We start from the raw sequence: 26,458 nt of genomic DNA, 5'->3' as shown, positions 1-26,458 counted from the left end.
GTTTGCCTGTTATGGAGGACAAAAAACCTGTGTTTGTGGGTGAAAAATCCCCTACCTTATATACTAATAATATGAGACCAGCTACCTCACCTTTAGTCGAAAGAGACCATATAAAGGTTCCTCGCATCACTGATGGGAATCGAACTCAGGTCTTCCTGACCAAAGTCTTTTGCCAGCCACCACTTACATTCAATGATATATCTCATATTCCATAAGTATGTTGACTTCTTAAACATCCAAACTCTCTCATCTCTCTTATTTGTTGTCTTCACATAAATATCTCTCCCCAAGCATGCATACCACATTCACGGTATCTCACCATTTTCGAAAAATCCATGCATCTTGTATTCTTCTTTCATGCCATTTCATTCAGGCTCAAAGCTGCACTCAAGGAACACAAAAAGATAATAAATACAGAATTATAACTACACCTAACATTGTCTATCGATCACTACTATCATACAACAATATTTAAATGGGGTGGGGGAGTATTATTGATGATAGCTGAGGAGCTGCAACCAAGGGGAATAGAAGGTGAATTTCAGGATAGAGAAAATAGCACATTTGAGGCCATTTGGTGTGAGATTGAAGCTAGCAGAACAAAATATACAATTGGGTGCTGCTATAGACCAGGTGATGGAATAGATGGTGGAGATAGCATGCATAAACAAATAGAAGAAATGAGTGGAAGGAGAGTAATTATTATGGGAGATTTCAACTATGGTAACATTGATCGTAAGCAGGAGAGGACACATGGAAGGAAGAAATTTGATTTTATGCGGTTATTATTATTATTATTATTTCGGGCAACTCCAAGGAGTCGACAGACTCATCGAAGGAAGCCCTAACATCATGTCAAGAACAACTATTCGACATTCACACAGTATCTATCATACCTTGCCTTGAACTCATTCATGGTCATAGCACCCACAACAGACTCTGGGAGCTTATTCCACTCATTCACCACTCTCCAAGTAAAAAATCTAGTTCTAGCACCCCTGCTAACCACATTCTTGCCCAGCTTCCATGTATGGCCCCTAGTCCTCCCACCACCAGTCCTATTCTCAGAAATATCTTCTGGATTAATCTTATAGAAACTCTTCAGTAATTTGAATATCTCAATCATATCAACTCTTTTCCGCCTAGCAACCCATTTTTGCAACCTACAAATCTTCAACCTATTCTCATAAGGTTCATTCCACAGACCTGCTATCATCTTGGTCACTTGTCTCTGGACCCTCTCCACCTCCTCCCCATCAAGAAGAAATACTGGAGCCTATATCGGGGCACAGTAGTCTAGATGGGGTCTTATCAAGGCTCGATATAGAGGAACAATAACTTGTTTGTCTCTGCTTGTTAAAGTATTTTTCACCACCCAAGTGATTTGATGAGCTGATTTAGCCACTTTTGCAATGTCCCCCAAAACTTCAACTCCCTATCCACCAACGCTCCCAAATCTCTGACCTCATCAATCACCTGGAGTACGGTTTCACCTATGTAATATATTGCTGCTAATCTTTTCACTCCAAAATGCAAAACCTTACACTTTGCCAAATTAAATTGACATCCATTTTCCCTAGCCCAGTCCTCCAAACTATCCAAATCATCCTGCAAAATTTTGACATCCTGTGCACTCACAATTACTCTACCCAACTTTGCATCATCAGTAAACAAGTGAACACTTCCTCTCAGATCCTATATTGTTAATGAACAAATTGAAAAGTAGTGGTCGAAGAACAGAACCCTGTGGCACACCAATAGTCACAAGCCATCTTTTGGACTCCACTCCTGAATAAACCACTCTCTGGTATCTCTCCATCAACCACCCTCCTATCCATCTCACCAACCCAATATCCATCCCCATCTGCTCAAGTTTACTGACTAAAGTTCCATGTGGTATCCTGTCAAAGGCTTTGGCAAGGTCTAGTAGAATCACAGTAAACTCATTACCCTTATCCAGTTCAGTCGTCACTGTGTTATAAAACGTGAGCAAGTTACTGAGGCATGATCTACCCTTCACCAAAGCATGTTGTCCCTCATGCAGTATCCCATTTTCATCTATCCAATCCTGTATTCTTCTCTTGACTAATTTCTCAAAGACCTTGACAAAAATTCCTGATATGCTAATCGATCGGTAATTTACAACAGCAGTCCTGGAACCTCCTTTATGCAGTGGAACTATTTTCCCCTCTTTCCACCCCCTCGGGACTAACCCAGACCCGAGACTCACAAGGGAACCGACAATTCTTTAGCCGCTTCACATACGACACGAGCTGGGATACCATCCAATCCCACAGATGTATTGACATTGAGGTTTGCAATAGACTACTCACCTCCACTTCATTCATCACATTTCCCGTATAATCTATTGGTTTATTCATTTCTGCAATGTCACCACCTGGAAGATATATTCTTGCAAAGTGCTCGCTCAGTAATTCAACTATATCAACTGATTCTGTTACCTCCCTACCATCAGCATTCTTTAATAAAATCATTCTGTCATATACATTTTTTCTTTTACTTGCAACGTATTGAAAAAACTGTTGAGGATTCTCAGGCCGATGTTCTTTCGTAATCCTTTTTTGCTTTTCTTACCACACTCGTTCCCTTCTGGCCTGCGCTTTATACTGTTCATGTGCCTGCCGGTCACCTTTCTCCTTAAATTCCCTCCATAGGTGTTTCTTTTTTTGCAGCTCAAGGTTAATGGTGTTATTCATCCATTTAACCCCTACTTGATTTATTATTCGGACTCTAGGTATACAGTCGGCCATTGCTTCATGCAAACACTTCTTAACCACCTGCCATGCACTATCAACTTCTAGCCCTTGCAGTTGTACATGCCATGGCACGGAACTAATCTATCTATTTAGCTTGTCATACTTACCAGCCCTATAATTCCACATGTACCCTGTCTTAATTGTAAATGTCACACCTTTAGCCACCTCCCAAGTCAAGACCCTATGATCACTCTCACCAATTGGTGGCAACCTGGTCATATTCGTTACAGCCAAATTCTCAGATGCAATTACTAGGTCAAGCACTCTCTGACCCCTAGTATTTTCCATTACATGCTGTCAAAGATAGTTATACCTTAATAGCCGCATAAAATCCAATTCCTTCCTCCCATGCGTCCTCTCCTTCTTCCAATCAATGTTACCATAGTTGAAAACTCCCATAACAATTACCCTCCTTCCACTTATTTCTTCTATTTGCTTATGCATACTATCTCCACATCTATTCCATCACCTGGTCTATAGCAGCACCCAACTGTATATTTTGTTCTGCTAGTTTCAATCTCACACCAAATAGCCTCAAATGTGCTCTTTTCTCCATTCTGCAGTTCCACTTCTATTCTTCTTGGCTGTAGCTCATCAGCTATCATCAATAACACTCCTCCTGCCATTTTATTCTCCCTGTCAATCCTGAACACACCATACCCCTCATATTCAATCCCACTAGCTACGTCATCTTCTGTCAGCCATGTTTCACTAATGCCAATAACCTGTGGTCTGAAAATGCCAACCAAGTCCAAAAATTCCTCCTTCTTGTTCCTAATACTTCTGGCATTTGTGTACATGAATTGCAGAAGCCGATTTGTCCCATCCCTATTTTGATGCCTTATACTAACTATCCCATTCTGATTCATGGTCTTTCCTACTCGCTTGGGCATATTACGCACATTCACATACTCAACTCTCTCCCTAAAATCTGCATATCTACTCCCCCTTCCTTAATAACTCTAGTTTTCCTGATTCTGCACATTCACTTCCACTACATTCGACAACACCTTTTCAAGTCTCTGTTCACTAAATCCATTCAAATGTAAATCATCTGTTTTATTTAAATCCTTTCGCCCATCAAACTCACTCCACACATCCACAAATTCCACACCACTCGTCCTGCATGATTCATGCATAAAGTCATTAGCAATTATATCTCTCCTTGTATACTCTTCACTGTCATACCGTGGCAACAGACTCACCATCCTAACTCTCTCACTCTTCTCTTTTGCTACCTCAAGCAATTCCTTCACATCCTCACTCATAGCCTTTTTGTTTCCTTTCAAATCATTTGTACCTGCTACCACTATTAATTCTTTCACCAGCTGCTTTTGCATTCTAATTGACTCACTTACATTCTTAACGTTCACACCGTGATTTTGTTAAACTCTCAACTAACACACCTCTTACTAAGGAATCTCCATACAACACATGCTCTTTCATTTTGTTTACACTCACTATTATACCCTTATTTTTTCTATCATACTTTTGCCTATTATTAGTCGGTACACTTGGTAAACATTTTTGCCAACACTCCAGCTGCCGATTTGCCCTATGCATCGCTCCGCGTAATAAAGCGATCTCACGCATTGCGTCAGTGTCATCATTTTTATCTCCGATGATTCATTCAATCGTTCTGTATGTTTACCTTCATTCTCACTTTCAATGCCACTCTCACAGCTATCAGGTACTACCTCGCAAATATCACCATTCATACCTCGAATATCCCTGTTATCAAGATTCTCACTTTCATCAACGATATCACTCGCACGACCTGAAGCACTCTTTAAATCCTCACATTCTTTACACTTTTTGCACACATTCACTCCACTATCGTTGTTTAACCAGACTCCAACCGCTTTCTTCAATGCATACATTTCGCAAACAGTACATTGAATCAAATCCTTTAAGTTATTAAGGGATACCTACCTGTGACAGTATGTAATGGAAGATACTAGGGGTTAGAGAGTGCTTGACCTGGTAATTGCATCTGAGGATTTGACTGTAACAAATATGACCACATTGCCACCAATTGGTGAGAGTGATCATAGAGTCTTGACTTGGGGGGTGGCAAAAGGTGTGGAATTTACAATTAAGACAGGGTACATGTGGAATTATCAGGCTGGTAAGTATGACAAGCTTAGGAGTTTGATTGGTTCAGTGCCTGGTATGCAAAACTGCAAGAGCTGGATGTTGATAGTGCATGGGAGGCCGTTAAGAAATGTCTGCAGAAGACATTTCTTAAATGGATGAATAACACCATTAAGCTTGAGCTGCAAAAAAAGAAACAAATGTGGTGGGAATTTAAGGAGAAAGGTGACTTGCAGGCACATGAATGGTATAAAGCCCAGTCCAGAAGGGTAACAAGTGTGGAAAGAAAAGCAAAAGCGGATTATGAAAGAATATTAGCCATGCAGGCTAAAGAGAATCCCAAACAGTTTTTTCGATATGTTGCAAGTAAAAGAAAAAATGTATACGGCAGATTGATTTTAAAGAATGTCGATGGTAGGGAGGTAACCGAATCAGTTGATATAGTACAATTAGTCAGTGAGCACTTTGCAAGAGTATATCATCCAGGTGGTGACATTGCAGAAATGAATGAACCAACAGCTTATATGGAAATTGTGTTGAATGAAGTGGAGGTGAATAGTCTGTTACAAAACCTCAATGTCAATTCATCTGTGGGATTGGATGGTATACCAGCTCATGTCGTACGAGAAGCGTCTAAAGAATTGTCAGTGCACTTGACCATATTGTTTAATCTGAGTCTAGGGTCTGGTTTAGTCCCAAGGAGGTGGAAAGTGGGGAAAATAGTTCCACTGCATTAAGGAGGTTCCAAGACTGCTGTTGAAAATTACTGGTCGATCAGCATATCAGGAATTGTTGTCAAGGTCTTGCAGAAAATAGTAAAGAGGAAAATACAAGATTGGATAGATGAAAATGGGATACTGTATGTGGGACAGCATAGTTTTGTGAAGGGTAGATCATGCATTAGTAACTTGCTCACGTTCTATAACACAGTCACAGCTGAACTGGATAAGGGTAACGGGTTTACAGTGATGCTACTGGACTTTGCTAAAGTCTTTGATATGATACCACATGGAATTCTAATCAGTAAACTGCAGCATATGAGAATGGATATAGGGTTGGTGAGATGGATAGGAGGGTGGCTGATGGAGAGATATCAGAGAGTGGTTTATTCAGAAGTAGAGGCCAAAACACGGCCTGTGACTAGTGGTGTGCCGCAGGGTTCTGTTCTTGGACCACTACTGTTTAATTTGTTCATTAAAGATATAGGAAAGAATCTGAGAGGAACTGTGCATCTGTTTGCGGATGATGCAAAGTTGGGTAGAGCAATAGTGAATGCTCAGGATGTCAAAATTTTGCAGGATGATTTGGATAGTTTGGAGGAGTGGGCTAAGGAGAATAGATGTCAATTTAATGTGGAAAAACGTAAGGTTTTGCATTTTGGGGTGAAAAGATTAGCAGCAATATATGACATTGGTGGAACTGTACTCCAGGAGATTGACAAGGCCAGGGATTTGGGAGTGTTGGTGGATAGTGAGTTGAATTTTAGGGGACACATCGCAAAAGTGGCAAAATCAGCTCATCAAATCACTTGGTTGCTGAAAAACACTTTAACGAGCAGAGACAAACAGGTTATTGTTCCTCTGTATCGAACCCATCTAGACTACTGTGCCCAGATATGGGTGCCAGGGTTTTTTCTTGATGGGAAGGAGGTGGAGAGGATCCAGAGACGAGTGACCAAGATGATAGCAGGTCTGAGGAATGAACCTTACGAGAATAGGTTGAAGATTTGTGGGCTGCAGAAATAGGTTGATAGCCAGAAAAGGGGTCATATGATTGAGACATTAAAATTACTGAAGGGTTTCTATAAGATTAATTCAGAAGATATTTTTGAGAATAGGATTGGTAGTGGGAGGCCTAGGGGCCATCCATGGAAGCTTGGTAAGAGCATATTTAGCAAGGGTGTTAGAGCTAGGTTTTTTACTTGGAGAGTGGTAAATGATTGGAATAAGCTGTCAGAGTCTGTTGTGGTTACCATGACTTTTAATTAGTTCAAGGTGAAGTATGATAGATACTGTGTGAATGTTGAATAGTTGTTCTTGACATGATGTTGGGCCTCCCTCGATGAGTCTAAAGACTCCTTGGAGCTGCCCGTGATAATAATAATAATAATAATATTATTATTATTATTATTATTATTATTATTATAATACTCATATCAGTAACTTTGTGTGAATGAACATGTAGTTCTCTAGCTTAACTTAATTTTGTAACCTAACAGATTATAATAAAAAACAGGACTCTAGCTTTGATGGAGTAAGGTTTTGTTTTTATTATTTTTGTTCACTAGAGGTCAGGCCAATAGTTTTAGCAGTTGACTATTAACTTGAGCATACCATGTAGATTGTAATGCAGCTTTCTTTGTATAGATATGTATACTCTAGATAATGAATGACCTTTAAGTCAAGGTCTAAACATTGAGTGATTATTTTGGTTTATATTAAACTGAAGTTTCACTCTAACATGGTAGTTGTTTCCATAATTTCTAAGATGTATTCTAATCACTATGTAAGCATGAAGGAAAGGACTAAGTAAAATGGAAGAAAGATGAAAATGGAAAAATGTTAACATAGCAGAAAGACAAATGATATACAAAAAAAACTCAAAAATAAAATAGACAGAGAATGCAGAGAAGCTAAAGAAAACTGGTGGAATCAACAATGCAAGGAAATAGAAGAAATAGAGAAACTAGGAAGAAATGATCTAACCTACAGGAAGATAAAGAATATTACACACAAACACTGAAGTATAACTACCTGTTGTGCTAAATGATAAACAGGGAAACCCAATAACAGACCCTGAAATAAAGAAGAAAAGATGGCAAGAATATATACAAGAACTGTATAAAGAAACAAAACCACTCCTGCAACTGCCAGAAAGGAAAGACAAACTCATAAATAATACAATGCAAATTACTCGTAATGAATTCGACAATGCATTCACAACTATTACAACGACACTAGCTATAGATAGAATACCAATTAAACTAATTAAGGAAGCAAGTGAACAGCTAAAAGACAAGGCAACCAACTGATGGCTGGATGACTTTTTATGCTCTCTGATAGTATCCATCCCTCAAAAGACTAAATCAATAGAATGTACCCACTACAGGACCATACATAAGCTTAGTCATACATCAAAAATACTTCTAAAAATAATAAAAGATCAACTGGAATCAAAATCTGAAACCTATCTTGAAGAAAATCAATTTGGTTTCAGAAAAGAATGAGGAACCTGGTCACAATTCTGACCTTAGGACATCTCAGTGAACATATGATAGAACAAGAACGGCATCTGTATACATGCTTTATAGACTACAAAAAAAGTATTTGACATAGTATCATGATATAAACTCTTCCCATTATTGAGAGAGACTGGAGTAGAAAAACAAATAATAAAGTTGATCTGGCAACTGTATAACACATTAAACTGCAGTAGCATCTCTGCAAGAGGGTTGATCAGAACCAGCTAAAATTGAGAGAGATTTAAGACAAAGATGTCTACTCTCCCCAATCCTTTTTAACATTTTTGAAGACAAAACAATGAGGGAAGTTTTAAATAAAGAGTATGAAATTGTGATAAATGGCAAAAGAGTAAATGTTATTAAATTTGGAGATGACCAAGCAATAATAGCAGGTTGCTCTAATGGACTGGAGAAAATGCTGAAAAGAATAAATAACAAGACATCCAAATATGGCATGAGAATAAACTTCACAAAAACAATGATAGGAAAGAAACCACATACTGTGAACATCAGAATAGAAGATAAATCCTTTAAACAAGTAGCTTCTTATCAATACTTGGGACAGTTGATCACAAAAGAAGTGAAATCAAGAATCAGACAGGCAAAGAAACCATTTTACGATTAATACCACATACTCAAATCAAAGCAAACTGACATCAAACTAAGAAAAAGACTAGTAAAGACCCTTGTCTGGCCAGTTGCATAATATGCGTAGGAAACCTGGACACTCTTTAAACAAAATCAGAAATACCTTCCTTCAAGATATGGTGCTGGAGGTAATTAATGAAAGTGAGTTGGAAACAAAAAAAAAGGCAATGACAAAAATCTCAAAGAAGTTGGTGTGTAAGAAGTATATTGGAGACCATAAAGAAGAGGCAACTTAAATGAATAGGACAACCTACTAAGGCTACTTAAACAATAACAGAAAAATACAGTACGTTCACCCATTGAGGCAGTCTGGCAGTAGGTAGGGTACAATTAAGTAGTCATGCACGATCCCCGCCCAGACATTAATGGCAAACCATTGCTGGTTCGACTGTGGACATGTACCATGGGGGGGTTCTGGGCCGCACACAAATTCACATTATAGACATTGACTACGCCTTCACGTGAGAAAGTTGATTCATCTGTAAAGAGCACATGAGCAGGGAAATCAGGCTGTATGACACTTTGTTGCATTAACCACTAGACGAAATCCAGTCTAGTGGTTAATTGCGCAGGAGATAATCAACAGCTGCCAATGCCTGCACTCGCTGCAAGTGATAGGGGTGTAACCCTTCATTATGCAGTACTTGCCAGACACTGTTCCAATGCACACCCAGGCGCCAGGAGATGGATTGCGTGCTTGTACCTGGGTTATCTGTAACCATACACAGGATGTCCTCGCTCGTAGCTGGCATTCTGACCATCTGTGCTCGTCCGGCATCATGTCGACTGACGTGGAAGGTGCTTGCCTCACACAGCTGATGATGCAGTCACACAAACATTTTATTATCGGGCACATGGCGCATAGGATATCGCTCACGGCACAGTCTTTGTGCCTCTCTACCATTTCGCTCGACTATGCCATACATCAGGTGCATATCGGCTTTCTCTGCATTCGTAAACTGCTCCATCTCGTGTCTGGACGATGCTGAGAATGCTGAGGTTTGGCCGATCCAGCACTTTTAAGTCGTACCACCTCATCTGCACCCCCTACTGGCACCAGGCTGCGTTTGCGGCCGCATATTCTAGGACGAATATTGGTGGTTTTGGGGTATACTACCATCCCCTCACGTTTGAACCATGAATTCAGGGACACCCTGGATATATATATATTCTAGATAAGAGATAGTTCTGGAAAGTTTTTCTGCTTGGTTACAATATGTATTATACCTAACAAGAAATTATTTTCTTGTTTTAATGCTATACTCAAGCATAACGTTTTTCTATGTTTTTGTAGTGCTAAGTAGTTTTCTGGAATATGAGTGTCCATCAGTGGTTGTTTTTTTTTGAAGTTAGTTGTTGTTGTGATATTGTGTATTTTGGTTACCGAGAAGACGGGGTCGGAATCGAATGCATAACAGTTCATAATCGAATGCATAAATGCATAAATAAGGGAATGGAATTTCTAGAATTCTTGAGGGACAAATGTCTTAGGCAACATGTAACAGAGGGAACAAGAGGTTTGGATTTGGTTAGAGCATCAGAAGAGTTGATAATAGCTTAGATGACATCTCTCCCACCAGTTGGAGAGAGTGACCATATGGTTTTGACTCAGAAAATGAATAGACATGCAGGAGTATCAAAGAAAAGGATATAAGACACAGGCCAGGAGAGTGACTAGTATGGTAAGGAAGACAAAACTGGAATATGAGAAAAGATTGGTCCTTAGATCCAAGGAAAATCCTTGGGGAATTTTTTAGCTATGTGGCCAGTAACAGGAGAAATGAGTGTGGAAGAATAACTTTGTGGGATAAAAATGGAAATAGAGTGACTGATGCAGAGGACATAGCGGAATTGCTCAATGAACACTTTATTGGAGTATTTCATCCTGAAGAAGTCAATTTGAATACTAGAGGGATAGGGCAGGTCGAGGTTTAGAGGTGCAGGAAGAGAGTGTGTTCCACATACTGAGTACTCTGGATGTTAGTAAAGCTGTGGGACTGGATGGTATTTTACCACGAGTTTTGAGAGAATATGTGTGTTAAGGAACTAACAGTGCCTTTGACCTGGCTTTTCAATGAAAGTCAGGCTGTGGGAAAGGTGCCCATGGAATAGAAGGAAGGTAAGATGGGGCCATTGCATAAGGGTGGTAGCAGACTGGAAGTGTCTAGTTATAGGCCAGTTTGTGTGTCATCAGTAGTTAGTAAGATCTTGGAGAAAGTAGTGAGGGACCGTATACAGCATTGGGCAGATGAGGGTAATGTTATCTGTGAGAGTCAACATGGATTTGTGAAGGGCGCTCTTGTTTTAGTAATATGCTAGCCTTTTATAATAAAGTTACAAGAGCAGTAGATGAGGGAAAGGCATATACTGCCATTTTCTTGGATTTAGCGAAGTTATTTGACAGGGTGCCACATGATAAGCTGATATTCAAGGTGCAGTACATGGGTCTGGATATCAGATTGGTCAAATGGATTCAGGATTAGCTGTCCGATAGGTATCAGAGAGTTGTGTATGGTGAAGCAATATCAAAGAGGCTAAAGGTTACAAGTGGGGTTTTACAGGGCTCAGTACTGGGACCTATACTGTTTAACCTTTACATCAGTGACATTGTCTGTGGATTGCAAGGGGGTATTCGGTTGTTTGTGGATAATGCGAAGCTGTGAAGGGTTATTAGTAATAGTGCAGATGTGGTAGCCCTGCAAGAGAATTTGAATAAGCTAGATAGATGTGCAAATGAATGGGGGTATCAGTTTAATGCAGCAAAATGTAAGGTCTTGAGGTTTGGGACGCTGCATACTCTATGGGAGGAGTTAAACTGGAGGAAGTAGGGGAGATAAGAGATCTGGGGTTGATGATTGATAGAAACCTGAAATTTAGGGGACATATTGCAAAGGTAGTGAAGGTAACACAGAGGATTGCTGCAATAATGAGAAGGACACTGACCTGCAGAGATAAAATGGTTATCATTCTGTCGTATAAGACTCTGATCAGACCACACTTAGACTATTGTTCTCAGATCTGGTCCCCAAGATTTGAAGGGGATAAATTAACTGTGGAAAGGGTACAAAGGCAGATAACAAAGATGGTGTCAGGACTGTACAATGTTAGTTATGAGGATCGGCTGAGGTCGTGTGGACTGCAGAGTTTGCTGGATAGAAGAAGGAGAGGTGATATGATTGAGACTTTTAAACTGTTGAGAGGTGGTTACAGGGTTGACACTGGGGAGTTCTTTCGCTTGGTTGAACAGCGGGAAGGAGTCATGACAAGGGGCCATCCCTGGAAGTTACGAAAGGAAACTGTGAGAAAGAGGGTGAGGAGTGGTTTCTTTGCATGGAGGGTGGTTGAACCATGGAATGCATTGCCTGATAAAGTGGTGAGAGCGAGAACGGCCAATGCATTTAAGGAGTGGTATGATAGACTTTGTGTTCCCTAGGAGGGACCTCCCTCGATTAGTCTTGATAGATGTGTTCTTAGAAAGGACCTCCCATGATGACTCTTTTGACTCCATGGAGGCCTGAATAATAATAATAATAATAATAATAAGCATGAAGTAACTTCATCATTTATCTAGAGTATTTAATAATAAAGTGATAAAACATTTTTCTACTTATATGGTACATATATAATTCTACATTGATTTAACCTATATTCTCAGATCTGAGTCCCACTGATGAGACCTCAAAAAAAAAAAAAAAAAAAAAAAAAAAAAAGATTAAACCCATCTGGTAGTGACTCTGCCCCTAATGTTTTCATTATGGGATACTATGGCAACTTATGTTCAGTCAATAGCCTCTATATACAGCGAAATAGTTGTGAAGGTACTTCACATTTATGTTTATACTTGGGTCCAGGATTAAAACAAGAATCAAATTTTTTATCTAGTATGATATACATTGTAACCAAATGGGAAAACTTTCCAGAATAATAATGGATGATTTCAGTTTTAGGGATATACAATGAGAGGAGAAAGCATATACAAAATGAAGGAAATATCTGAATGGTAAAAGAATCAGTAGTGCAAGAGAAGTGGACAAAGAAGGTCTGAAGGAAGCTACATCTGACTGTAGCATCAGAATCAGTAGAATAAATTGCATGAGATTTAAATTGATAAATAAGCCTGTGAAGCAAAAGCTGCATCAAAAGATTTTCTGAATAATTTTTGAACACTTCATATCCATGTCATGATAATGCTAAGGTATGATTGTGCTCATTTTTTTTAATATATTTAACTGCTTTGCATTATCAATATGAAGTAATAAAATAAATATAGGTTAAGTTATGAAAACTGAGGGCAGAAGTAAAGATAAACTAGAGGCATAAAAAATATAATCAAGCATGTGATTTTGAGATTATGGGATGATGGAATAAAATACAGTGAAGAAAATAAAATTAGCAAATACAATATATGCAAATAAAATATACCATTTCAACATTATCTTGAATGAATTTATTATCTTCTTTCATTTCTTCAATGACATTGGTTTCATAGTCTAAAGTCAGGGCTTTCATTTTGTTTATTTGTCTAAAAATATATATATAAAAAAAACAAATAAGAATTTCTGTCAAGTACAAAAATTCAAGCTTAAATGCAATGTAATTAATTTTATGAAAGTGACTTGAGTATGGTTAAACTGAATCAAAAGCAACTCATAGATTTGAAAAAAAAAAATTAGAAAAAAAAAAAACTCACTAGGCTATATGTTATTATCATTATTATGTGACACCTGCAAGAAGTCCAAGAACTCATCACAGGAGTGCACTCTACTATGCACACTTCGACATCTGTCCTATTTACTCTTCCAACCATTACTATCACCACTACCATCAACACACAACCTACCACCACCAATATTTTTTTGTCTGTAAATTGTGTATTCTCATGGATGATTTGCATATACGCAGAATGAAAAATCTGTATTAAGCTAATTAACCTTCAATTCATATAAAAACTTTCTCTCATCACAACAAGAATCAAACCCAAATTCTATACTATATTTTATTTATTTTATTTCATTTTATTTTTTGTAGTGAGGTGCTTGACAAGCAACCAAAATACATGCCAGATCTCATATAATTTCCTCTCAATCCCTAACTACTTCATGGGAATCATTTCAGCAATCAGCTGGCTGATTTCCACCTGTACAAATTTCAGCCTTTTTGATTCATAAGAGATGTAGTAGATATGCAAAGCAAAACAAAGTTCTAGAAATTTTTTTTTGAAAGAAATAATTTAAACAAGATGTGATGGATAGACTAAGCAAGATAACAGGGATAGTAGTTTGCCATTATAGGCCTTGAGATTAGAAGGCAGGTGAATTTATATATTTAATTAATAATTCATAGTCAAAAATTAACAAGAATTATGTAATGACATAATCAAATCACTCTCTGGTAGATGCATTTAATTTGGGCCCTATCCAAAGGCCTAGGAATCAACCAGGTATTGTAATTATTATTATTATTATTATTATTAAGAGAGACCTCCAGGGAGTCAGAGACTCATCGAAGGAGGCCACATTCTACACACACCAGCTATCATATTTATTCTTGAATTCATTCACACTGCTTGTACTCACAACATCCAAAGGCAATCCATTCCAATCATACACACACACCACCCTCAGAGAAAAATTAACCCTCACGCCCTTCTTGGCAGCCTTCATTCTCAGCTTCCATGGATGACCTCTCGTCCTTTCCCCACTCTCCATAAATTGAAAAATTCCATCAATTAAAATCCTGCATGACTCTTTCAGAATGTAAGTATCAATCATATCACCTCTATTTCTCTTGTTTGCTAGTGTCTGCAGTCTACAAATTCTCAATCTGTCTTTGTAATCAGTATTCCACAATCCTGATATCATTTTTTTAACTCTCCTTTGTATTCTCTCCAATATATCAGAATCACAATGGAAACCAGGAGACCAGACCTGCGCACAATAGTTAAAGTGAGATCTTATCAAGGCCTTGTAAAGAGGCAAAATAACATCCTTATCTTTACATGTGAACATCTGTTTCAGGATTGCAATTATCTTTTGAGTTGTATTTGCAATCTTTGCCACATGGTACCTGAACTTCAACTTCCTATCTATTAACATTCCAAGATCTCTAGCCTCATCAGTTTTTTGTAGTCTAATTCCACCAATATAATACGACATTGGATATCTAATCATACCGAAGTAAATGACTTTACATTTACTCACATTGAACTGACACCAATTTTCCATTGCCCACAATTCCAGCATATTCAAATCATTCTGCAAGTACAGCATATTAGCAGCATTCCTGATAACTCTAGCTATCTTTGCATCATCAGCAAATAGCTGTATGTCTCATGTCAAATCCTTCCCAACATCATTAATGTATAGATTGAATAACAGTGGACCAAGCACTGATCCTTGTGGTACACCACTTGTTACCTTAAACCTTGCAGACTCAGATCTCCCGTAGACTACTTTTTGATATCTGTCAGTCAGCCATCCTTTTATCCATGCCAATAGTTTATAATCCAATCCCATATTCTCCAATTTATGCAACAGTAATCCATGCTGTATTCTGTCAAAAGCCTCAGCATAATCCAAAAGTATCATGATGCATCCATTCCTCCTGTGTAACTCAGTGGTAACATTATTATAGAATGTGAGCAAGTTGTTAAAACATGACCTTCTCTCAGTAAATCCATGCTGTTCATTGCAAAGTAGAGATTCACTCTGTTCAACCCATTTCTGAATGTGAGTCCTAACCAATTTTTCCAAAATCTTCACAACCACTTCTGAGATACCAATTGGTTGTTAATTTGCACCACCCTTGTGCAATGGAATTACCATACATTCCTTCCATTCCTGTGGAATCTTCCCTGTTCTGAGACTCATATTAAACAGTGTGGTCAAAGAATGGCCAGTTCAGCTGAACAGAGTTTTAGCACATGTGCTGATATTCCATCAGTCCCTATTGCTGAAATGGTTTAATCAGAGCATCATACAATGGAACCAGAATCTCCTTACTTCTACAAGTCAGTGTCCTCCTCATTTCTAGAATTCATTGTGTTGTCGTATGTGTTCTAAATTTCAGATCCTTATCCACCATCATCCCAAGATCTCATTTCTTCCACCTCTAACAATATCCCTAACAAGAGTTAATTCTACATCCCATCTTTGCTTTACAAATTTTAAAGCCTTACATTTTGCAACGTTGAACTCTCATCCCCATTCCCATTCACTCAATTTATTCAAGTCTTCTTGTAAGGTCACAACATCTGCTCTACTGCTCTCCATCAAAGATAATCCCATTGTTGTCAACCCAGATCTGGATCCTAGTTCTCACCAGCTTCTCTAACAACTTAACCACAACATCTGACACAGAGATAGGACTAAAATTTGATGCTTGAGTTCTATCACATCCCTTATGAAGTGGCACAATCTTGCCCTCCTTCCACTCCTTTCAACCTCGAGCCAGTGCAAGACTCATATTAAAAAAATATGTTAACGCAGATGTCAACTCCCTAGCACATTCCTTCACAATGCATGGTGATATATTATCAAGTCCGAAAGTGTTATTAACATTAAGAGTTTGCTCAATTCCCCATACACCTCTTGCTCACTTACAGTCAATCTCTCCTCCCCATCACCAACTGCTCTCGATCTCTCCATGATGTCACATTCACAAGAATGAAAGACCTTTATGAACTGCTCATTAAGTATTTCCAGTACATCTTCTGCAGCAGCTGTTCTTAAACGATTTTCTCAGATCAATGTCACCTTCCATAATATATATATATATTTTTTTTTTTGCTGGCTACATATCGAAAGAACTCCCTAGGATTCTTTTCGGCTTCAAAAGCTAACTAATGCTCATACTTCACTTTGCTTCCTTTACCAACCGAGTTACCCTCCTTGCCTGGTCTTTGTAATCCCCATGGAATTGGTTATTACCAGTTCTCTTATGCTGCCTCCATAATGCCTTTTTCTCTGTATTGCATGTTTAACCACGCTATCAGCCAGGACGTATACATACATCCAAGTTACCATAGATGTGAAGTGCATACTAAAATTTTAATACCACTGATATTACATTGAAATATATGACGGATACGAAGCGTATCTGAATGCATATTTGATCCTTAATGGCTACTAAGGTGGTTAATCTTATTTAACCTTTTGAACCTTGGAACACATATTGACATTGCTTCTACTAGATAGTTCTTGAATATCCCCCAAGCTGCACTGATCTCTTTTGCAGCTGACTCCTGATTCCATCCTACACCTGCAAGTGGTCTCCTGAGCTGCTCATAATCACCAGCCTTGTAGTTGCACATATACCCTTTTCTCACAGAGATCCCCACACTGCTGGGAACCACCAGGTAATTACTCCATGGTTACTCTCACCAACTGGAGAGTGATTTGACACCTCATTTATAATTACATACTCTGATGAGATGATCAAATCCCATCAGAGTATGTAATGCCTTGTTTGCCCTCTGCTACATACTGTCTGAGATAGTTGTCCCTCAAAAACTCGAGAAACTCATTTTCTTTAGTTGCAGTTGCTATCTCATCATCTCAGTCTATATTGCCATAATTAAAATTACCCGTAATGATCATCCTTTTTGATTATATATTTCATAGTCACTACCATCCACATTGCCAAGTCTATAACAACATCCAACTAGATATTTCATTCTATTCACCTGAATGATAAATGCACGTAAACAGAAGAAAGATATTTAATTAACCAAATATTTCGGTCTGGAAATAGCAGACCATCTTCAGTGGTATTACAAGAACAGTTTTAAAAAATACAAGCTAGAATAGTAACAATAGATCGTCAAAAATAGAACACGCCGCGTGATGTTATATCACTAAGTATTAAGTATAAAACGGAACATTTTGAAGTAGAGACATGATTGAAAAAAAAAAAAAAAAAAATTAAAATTAATGAGTAATCTTGATTAGACTTTCCCAGGTTTTTGATATAGATATACAGTCATTACGATTCAGGTTGGGACGATGGAGTAAGGCCTCCACGCTTTCCTTGAACAAACGTTCAAACCTATAACGGGATCTATGTAAGAGGCGAGTCCTGGACCAAAAGATGCTGTGGTCAGTTTCAATCCCGTGTTGAGCCAATCCAGACTTTTCAGGTTTGTTGTGAAGAATGGAGGATTGATTTTCTTGGATTCTTTTTTCAAGAGAATGTCCAGTCTGTCCAAAATAGGAAAGATCACAGTTGCAAGGAATTTGATAAACTCCAGGAAGAGATAAAGTTGAGCGTTTGTCTTTAGGAGAAGGAAAATGAGAAGACAATTTGTTAATAGGTGAATACGTAGTTGTTAAATCATATTTCTTTAAAATTCTTGCGATAGGTTCTGAAATACCGGAGATATAAGGAATAGACACTCAACGTATTGAAACTTTGTTGTTTTGTGGAGGATTATAAGAATTGAAAAGATGTTGAGTACTTTTTTTAGAAAAGCCATCGAGTTTCATGTGTTGTTGGATAGTAGAAAGTTCTTTCTGTAGATAATCAAAAGTAGAACAATTAGTTTTGGCTCTTCTGATGAGGCATTTTATAATTCCTTTTTCTTGAAAGGATGATGGGCTGATTCTTTAAGAATATAACGACCTATGAACGTTGGTTTCCAAATAAGATACCATATCTAGTTAACATTGAAAGGAATCTCAATCATCTAACTAGTGATGAAGCTAATGCTCTTCGCCTAGAAGTCGCTTCTTCTCTACTTAAGGCCAAGCTTCCTCCTTCCAACATATCTCCTTCTGAAATGAAATCTCTACAGTCCTTGAGAAAAAATAATCACTTCATTATCACCAAAGCTGACAAGGGAAAAGCAACAGTAGTTATGAACTCAGCTAATTACAGAAGAAAAGTTTCTCTTTCGCTTCGAGATCGCTCCACATATCAAGAAATTGATTATAATCCAACCAACAGACAACTAAAGAAATTAAATTCTCTCTTAGATGAAGTCATCAGTTTAGATAAAGAAACGATTAAAAGACTTAAAACTCATTTTGCAAGACCTCCTAGATTTTATGGCCTTCCAAAAATCCATAAGATTGACTATCCACTTCGTCCAATAGTAGATTGTATTGATTCTCCTACTTACCGTACAGCCAAATATATAGCTAAATTATTGAAATCTTACATTGGCAACTCTTTTTTAAAAAACTCCTCAGATTTCTTAGAAAAATTAAAAAATGTCTCATTACAACCTACAGATCTTATGGTAAGCTTTGATATAGAATCTTTATATACCAATGTACCTCTCAAGGAAACTTTAAAATTACTTGCTGACATCTTTCCTCAAGACATCATAAAACTATTCGATTTCGTAATACATTCTGGATATTTCATATGTCAAAATAAATTTTACAGCCAAGTAGAAGGAACAGCCATGGAAGGTCCTCTTTCTCCTGCTTTAGCCAACTTTTATTTGGAACATTTAGAAAAAGTCCTCTTCTCATCTATTTTCCCTCAACCATCCTTTTGGGTAAGATATATAGATGACATCTTTACTATTTGGCCTCACAGCAAAAACTCTTTACCTTCTTTTTTTAAACAGTATTAATTCCTTGCATCATCGTATAAAGTTTACTATGGAAATAGAAGAAAACAACCAGTTATCTTTTTTAGACGTTCTCCTCATCTGGTCACCTTCAAATATTCTTACAACTACAGTATACAGGAAACCAACTTTCACAGGTCGTTATATTCTTAAAGAATCAGCCCATCATCCTTGTCAAAAAAACAGGAATTATAAAATGCCTCATCAGAAAAGCCAAAACTAATTGTTCTACTTTTGATTATCTACAGAAAGAACTTTCTACTATCCAACAACACATGAAACTCAATGGCTTTTCTAAAAAAAGTACTCAACATCTTCACAATTCTTATAATCCTCCAGTATAAAATATAATTCCTGAAATATCTCCAGTATTTCAGAACCTATCGCAAGAATTTTAAAGAAATATGATTTAACAACTACGTATTCACCTATTAACAAATTGTCTTCTCATTTTCCTTCTCCTAAAGACAAACGCTCAACTTTATCTCTTCCTGGAGTTTATCAAATTCCTTGCAACTGTGATCTTTCCTATTTTGGACAGACTGGACGTTCTCTTGAAAAAAGAATCCAAGAAAATCAATCCTCCATTCTTCACAACAAACCTTAAAAGTCTGGATTGGCTCAACACGGGATTGAAACTGACCACAGCATCTTTTGGTCCAGGACTCGCCTCTTACATAGATCCCATTATAGGTTTGAACGTTTGTTCAAGGAAAGCGTGGAGGCCTTACTCCATCGTCCCAACCTGAATTGTAATGACTGTATATCTATATCAAAAATCTGGGAAAGTCTAATCAAGATTACTCATTAATTTTAATTTTTTTTTTCAATCATGTCTCTACTTCAAAATGTTCCGTTTTATACTTAATACTTAGTGATATAACATCACGTGGCGTGTTCTATTTTTAACGATCTATTGTTACTATTCTAGCTTGTATTTTTTAAAACTGTTCTTGTAATACCACTGAAGATGGTCTGCTATTTCCAGACCGAAATATTTGGTTAATTAAATATCTTTCTTGTGTTTACATGCATTTATCATTCAGTCTTATGTCACAAGTATCCTTAAAACAGCAAATTCTATTCACCTCTATCGCATATCATACATACATTCATGTTCAACTACAATGATGCCTGGCATATTATGTTACAGATATCTATCCATCTGAAACTTAAAGATATTTCACCATAATATCTTTGCATTTGTATTTTCAACCATCATTCCTACACAAGCTCTAGTGTAAAGTTGTGAAACTCAATCAAGCTTTTGTTTAGTCTATATGAACAATCTTGCTCGTAATGATCATCCTTTTCTTATTTGATTATATATTTCAAAGTCACTACCATCCACATTACCAGGTCTATAACAACATCGAACTAGATATTTCATTCTATTCACCTCTATCTCATATCATACATACATTCATGTTCAACAATGATGCCTGGCATATTATGTTACAGATATCTATCCATCTGAAACTTAAAGATATTTCACCATAATATCTGCATTTGCATTTTCAACCATCATTCCTACACAAGCTCTAGTGTAAGGTTTTGAAACTCAATGAAGCTTTTGTTTAGTCTATTAGTCTGCAAAAACTGATCAGATGGTCCAGTGTCTCTTCTTTATCTCTGCACTTTCAACATCTGATTTTGTTATGGATCTTTTCAATCTCTGCCTTGATTGCATTCATTTTTAGTGCCTCATTCCTTGCAAACCAAGTATCTGACCTTCTGTCTCTTTCTTGATGTATCCTGCTGAAACCATTGCCAAGTTAAGTGAATGTCAACTTTACCTACATTGTTCTTCAAATATTGACCATGCAGTGATTTATTTTCAAACCTTTGGATCTTTTTGTCATTTCTTTCTCCTTATACTACTTTTTTGAATCTACATGTAGCAATGATAATTTTTCCTCTTCTATTAAAAGTCCACATCCTCCACTTTCCTGAATATGTGTAATCAATCTACATTACTGCAGATCATGATGTGCAAAGCGTGATGCAATGTGATTAATTTTTATGCTTTACGAAGAGCATGTAACTCAGTTTGTGCCCAGTCAATTATCCCTGTTATGTAATAAATACAGAAATTTAATCAGTAATCAGATACACAGCAGGGATAACTGACTCCATTAATTTATACTTCAGAACTTTTCTGATTCTCTTTAGATATTCAGACCTTGTTTTTTTTTTTATTTTTCTTAATATAAAATATCATCTCCCTTACGAATTATTATAGGCATGGAGAAGAAAAGGATGTTGAATTCTTCTTATTATTATTATCATCATCAGTACAGATAGCACATTACTTCTGAGTCGTAAGACTCGTGAGGTTCAGTTTAGTGTCATACCATTTCTTACTCTCATTCACTGTCCACATCTTTATCCAAATTCTTAGATGATAAGAGGTAGACCTCAGATGAGTGAGGTGCATTCTAGTGTCATACCACTTCTTACACTCATTCACTGTCCACATCTTTATCCAACTTTTTAGAATAGTAAGAAGTAGACCCTTACCATTCTACTACTCTACTCTACTTAGTGGCCTCTTCCACAGGTTTTAGAGATAGATTTTTGTCCCTTCCCATTGTCTATCCTTTCAAAAATCTAATTTAAGTTTGAAGCAAATAGATTAATATGGCTGTTATATCCAGTACGGGAATGGAAGATAGTGAATTTTTTCGAACTGTAAACCCACAACAAGTCTTTCCTCAATTTTCGGGAGAAGAATCAGATGATGTACTATCTTTTTTTTCTTTCGTTGAAAAGCTTAGGGAAGTAGCAAATTGGACTGACTTTCAATTATTAATATTGCTGAGAAGTAAATTAATTGGTAAAGCAAGAACATTTTTATACTCTCATCTCCAGTACTTAGAGAAACATTTGAGTACAAGAAATTTAAGGACGAACTAATCTCTAAATTTTCCTATACTAAGTGCTACCTTTGAACCCTTACAGAGCTCCATGAATGCAAGCAAAGTGACACAGAAGATGTGACTAGTTATTTTAATAGATTGGTGAACACTGCTAAATCTATGAGAATATCTCCTGCAGAAAAACCTCACCTAGATTGGATTACTTTTCAACAATTTCGACTGGGATTGCATGAAAAATTAAGAGAGGTCATTTACAAAAAGAAAAAAGCCATCAGTATAGAAGGATATTATAGTGTGGCCAAGGAAGGAGAGAAAATACTAGAAGAAATGGAACAAATATGCTCCATGAAACAATCACTTATGCAGGACTGTAATGATCAGCTTACACCCTTCCCAATTCTTGAATACTTTTCAAACTGTAAAAAGAAAAAAGGAAATAAGAATGAGGAAGTTGATGTCTCTACCATCTCGAATGACAAACCAGATTCACTAGACTACAATTCCCATGGAATGCAAAACGTGACAATGGCAAAAGAGAATGGTAAATAACCATTATCTCTTGTGCAGGGTCTAATTGGGGAGATTCCATACGATATTCTTCTAGATACTGGAGCCCACATATCAGTTATTCCTAACTCCATGGTGAATAAACTTGTTGATGACTTTTCTGATAACATCACCCTAATTCAGAAACCAGTAAAAATCACTGGAATCACTAAAATTGAACTGATTGCCACAAGAAAAATAAATGCTAAATTTTCCATACCTTGTTTTCCGGTGGAGTTCTCACACAAACTCATTATCCTTCCAGAAATTGCTGACACGAATAACCAGATCACACTAGGACTTGATTTCCTGGAGAAAATTGAATTCATGTGTAACTTTGCCTCTGGAACCATTTCCTTGTGTGGCATGAGTTATCAACCAATGTACGATGAAGAGAATAAAAGGAGAGAATGTAACAGGATGGTGATTGAAACCTTGAACTTTGAAGATGGATTGAGTGATGAAAAAAGGAAATTGTTGCACGAAGCTATCAATTTGGCAGAGTCAAAGACTGATAGAGTAGAAATAAGGAAATTCATTCTATCAATTTTCCAAAAGTATCCCCAAACATTCACTGAAGATATTAGTTCATTATCCTGTACAGACAAGATAGAACATTCCATTCAAATCACTGCAGAATCGCCTGTGTACACTAAGCAGTACAACCCCCCCCCCTTAAATATCTAGATAGCCTTCAAATCCTTCTAAATGATTATGAAGAGCTGGGATCATAGAAAAGTCTAATTCCAGATGGAATAGCCCCTTTTTGTTGGTGGAAAAGCCTGATGGAAATCTGAGATTTATATTAGATCTGTGTGAGATTAATAAAGTCACAAAGCTCATTGATTTTCCTCTATGTAACATAGAAGAACTTCTGACTAGTCTAGAAGGAGCAAAGTACTTTTCGAAATTGGACCTGAACTCTGGCTATTTTCAGATATTTCTTAGAAAAGAGGACAGACAGTTTTTTGCCTTCACCACTCGATGGCAAAAATACCAACTCTGTCAGCTTCCTCAAGGGGCCAGAAACTCAGCTATGAGTTTTCAGTGTCTGATGAACACTGTACTCTCAGACATGTTGGGAAAGGGAGTCATATGTTTCCAAGATGACCTATTAATTTAAACCACAGACCTAAAATCACATAAAGAAATCTTAGATAATGTATTAAACAGACTGAACTTGTCACATCTATCGTTGAAGTGCTCAAAATGTAAACTCTTCATGAAGAAGGTTGAATACCTAGGACATGTTGTCAGTGAAGCTGGAATAATCTCCACTCAAGAAAGCATCTCTGCCATTCTAAGGGCAAAAATTCCCACCTCTGTGAGACAAGTACAAAGGTACTTAGGAATGGTAAACTTCTATAGAAAATTCATTCCCAATTGTTCTTAAATAATGGAACCCATAATCAAATTAACTAAAAAGGGGGGAAAGGTTCTTTTGGGGAAAGGAACAGGAATCCGCCCATAAATCCCTGAATTTAGCATTAATCAGATCTCCTGTCCTCGCTCATCCCACACTTGGAAAACTTTTCTATCTTGCAGCAGATGCCTCAAATGACACCATTGCAGCTGTAATAGAACAAAAGAAGGAAGAAGAAATTAGACCCATTGCATTCTTGAGTAGAAAACTATCTGCATCAGAAAAAAATTACTCCGTTATTGAAAAAGAAACACTAGTTACTGTGCATGCCTTAAGGAAATTCAGATATATGTTACTAGGACAAGAAATTTTTTTAAGATCTGACCATAAACCCCTAACTTTCTTATCCACAATGAAGGATAAAAACCAAAGGATTATTCGATGGGCCTTAGAATTACAAGAATTCCAAATACAGATATGCTATATTCCTGGAAAACTTAATGTAGTTGCTGACTACCTATCCAGAGTCTCAGATGATAAAGTAGATGAAAGTACCAGTGGAAAGAAAAAGATAATGAACTTGATAGTCAAAGCAAATGAGAGAGAAGAAAACAAAGGAAAACTCCCCACACCTTCAGAATTGGAGCAGATTCTCCATTATAGATGCACATAAACAATACCCGACATCGGGGGGGGGGGTATATCAATGAATCAAGAAAGGGGAGAGAATCTTGGAGGAACACTCCTTTTTGCATTCTTTATTCTTGGATGATGATGGCCTCCTGTTAGCAAAACAAAATATCACCGGAAATTGAAAGGACAAAATAGCAGCTCCTGCTGTCATGATTCCTTGGGTATTGTATACCTTTCATGATGCTGATCCAGCAGGACACCAAGGTTTCTTTCAGACATGGGGGAGAATAAGAGACAGATATGTGTGGAAGGGAATGAGACGAGATGTTGAGAGTTATGTGTCTTCATGCCATCTATGTCAAAGAAAATCAAATTATGGAGGAAAGGCTCCTCTTCAACCTTTCCCTATCCCTAGTCGCCCTTTTCAAGCTATAGCCATGGATATCATAGGTCTGCTCCCTGTCAATTCTAAAGGAAACAAGTATATACTTGTTGTGATAGATATGTTTTCTAGGTTTCCAGAAGCCACAGCTATGAAGAATCAAACTGCACAAACAGTGGCTAACAAATTATTTAAGATGATCATTTCAAGATATGGAACCCCCCCCCCCCCAAACACTCCTCACTGATCAAGGCTCAAACTTTACAGCTGAAGTCATGCTTCAGTTATGTAAATTATTGAAGATAAGAAAGCTACTCCCTATCATCCCCAAGGAAACGGAATGTGTGAGAGGATGAATCGTACCCTGAAACAAACCCTATCCAAACTTGCTGATAATCATTTGTCTAATTGGGATAATTTCCTTTCACACACCCTTTCTGCCTGTAGGACAGCCCTGCATGCTGCCATAAAAGAAGCTCCCGCTGTGATTTTATATGGTTTTGAACCACTGTTTCCCGGTGATTTCAAGGACTCACATGCAAACTCTGGATTTCCAGACATTGATGAGTACCTTAACAATATGATCACTGAAAACAAAGTTGCACATGACCTAGTAGTGGAAGCCAGTCAAAACAGCTCACAAAGGGCCTATGCAAATAAATTGAAAATTTACAAAGAATTAAAACCTGGAAACTTAGTACTTTTATGACAACAGCCTAGTAACAAGAAAACAGGGAAGTTCAGAAAATGTGCAACGGGACCTTATGAAATTGTTGAAAAGACATCTCCTGTCAACTTTCGGATAAGAGAATCAGCGGGATTAAAAAGAACTCTAATCGTCCACTCGGACCGATTAAAATTGTTCAAGAAGAGACCTGACCAATTAGTCTGCCTAGGGGATTCGCTAGAGGCAATATGGGGGAAAAAAAAGAATTACCATGGAAAAAGTAATTACAGAAAGAACACAAATAATACAAAACAACCAAAACACAATAATCTCAACGAAGAACATGAATTTATTTCTGAAGAGAGAGTCCCATAATTCAGGCATAGAAGACATGCTGACTTTGATAATCAAGGTAATAAGAATTCTAATGAAAAAGTGAACGAGAATAAATGCACAAATCATAATAAGGAACCAAGTTTTGTCCAAACTAGATATGATCTCAGACCAGAAAAAAAAAAAAAAAATGAAAATCTGATTCCTCCACCAATGAATCTTATGTGAAAAATTTTTATTTAAAGAAAAATTTTTCAGAGAAAGAGTAGGCCTTTGTTAAACTGTGAATGAAGATATTCTATATATTATAATACTTCAT

General features: G+C 37.3%; 1 protein-coding gene across 3 annotated transcripts in view; it reads right to left on the bottom strand.

The window, feature by feature from the left end:
• Positions 1 to 26,458, bottom strand: part of LOC150108794 (uncharacterized) — a 499,758-nt gene that overhangs the window by 153,976 nt on the left and 319,324 nt on the right. For all 3 annotated transcript variants that reach the window (XM_090403276.1, XM_090403284.1, XM_090403293.1), the window contains exon 11: positions 13,183 to 13,282. In XM_090403276.1, coding sequence (XP_090259402.1) covers positions 13,183 to 13,282 — 100 coding nt within the window. The remainder of the gene's footprint in view (positions 1 to 13,182; positions 13,283 to 26,458) is intronic.

This window comes from Typopeltis vanoorti, chromosome 2 (genome assembly GCF_054136105.1).
Source record: "Typopeltis vanoorti isolate ZY-2024b chromosome 2, IOZ_Tvanoo_1.0, whole genome shotgun sequence".
NCBI classification, from domain to species: Eukaryota; Metazoa; Arthropoda; class Arachnida; order Uropygi; family Thelyphonidae; genus Typopeltis; species Typopeltis vanoorti.
Note: the sequence above shows the minus strand (reverse complement) of the source record. Positions and strands in the feature narration are given on the sequence as shown.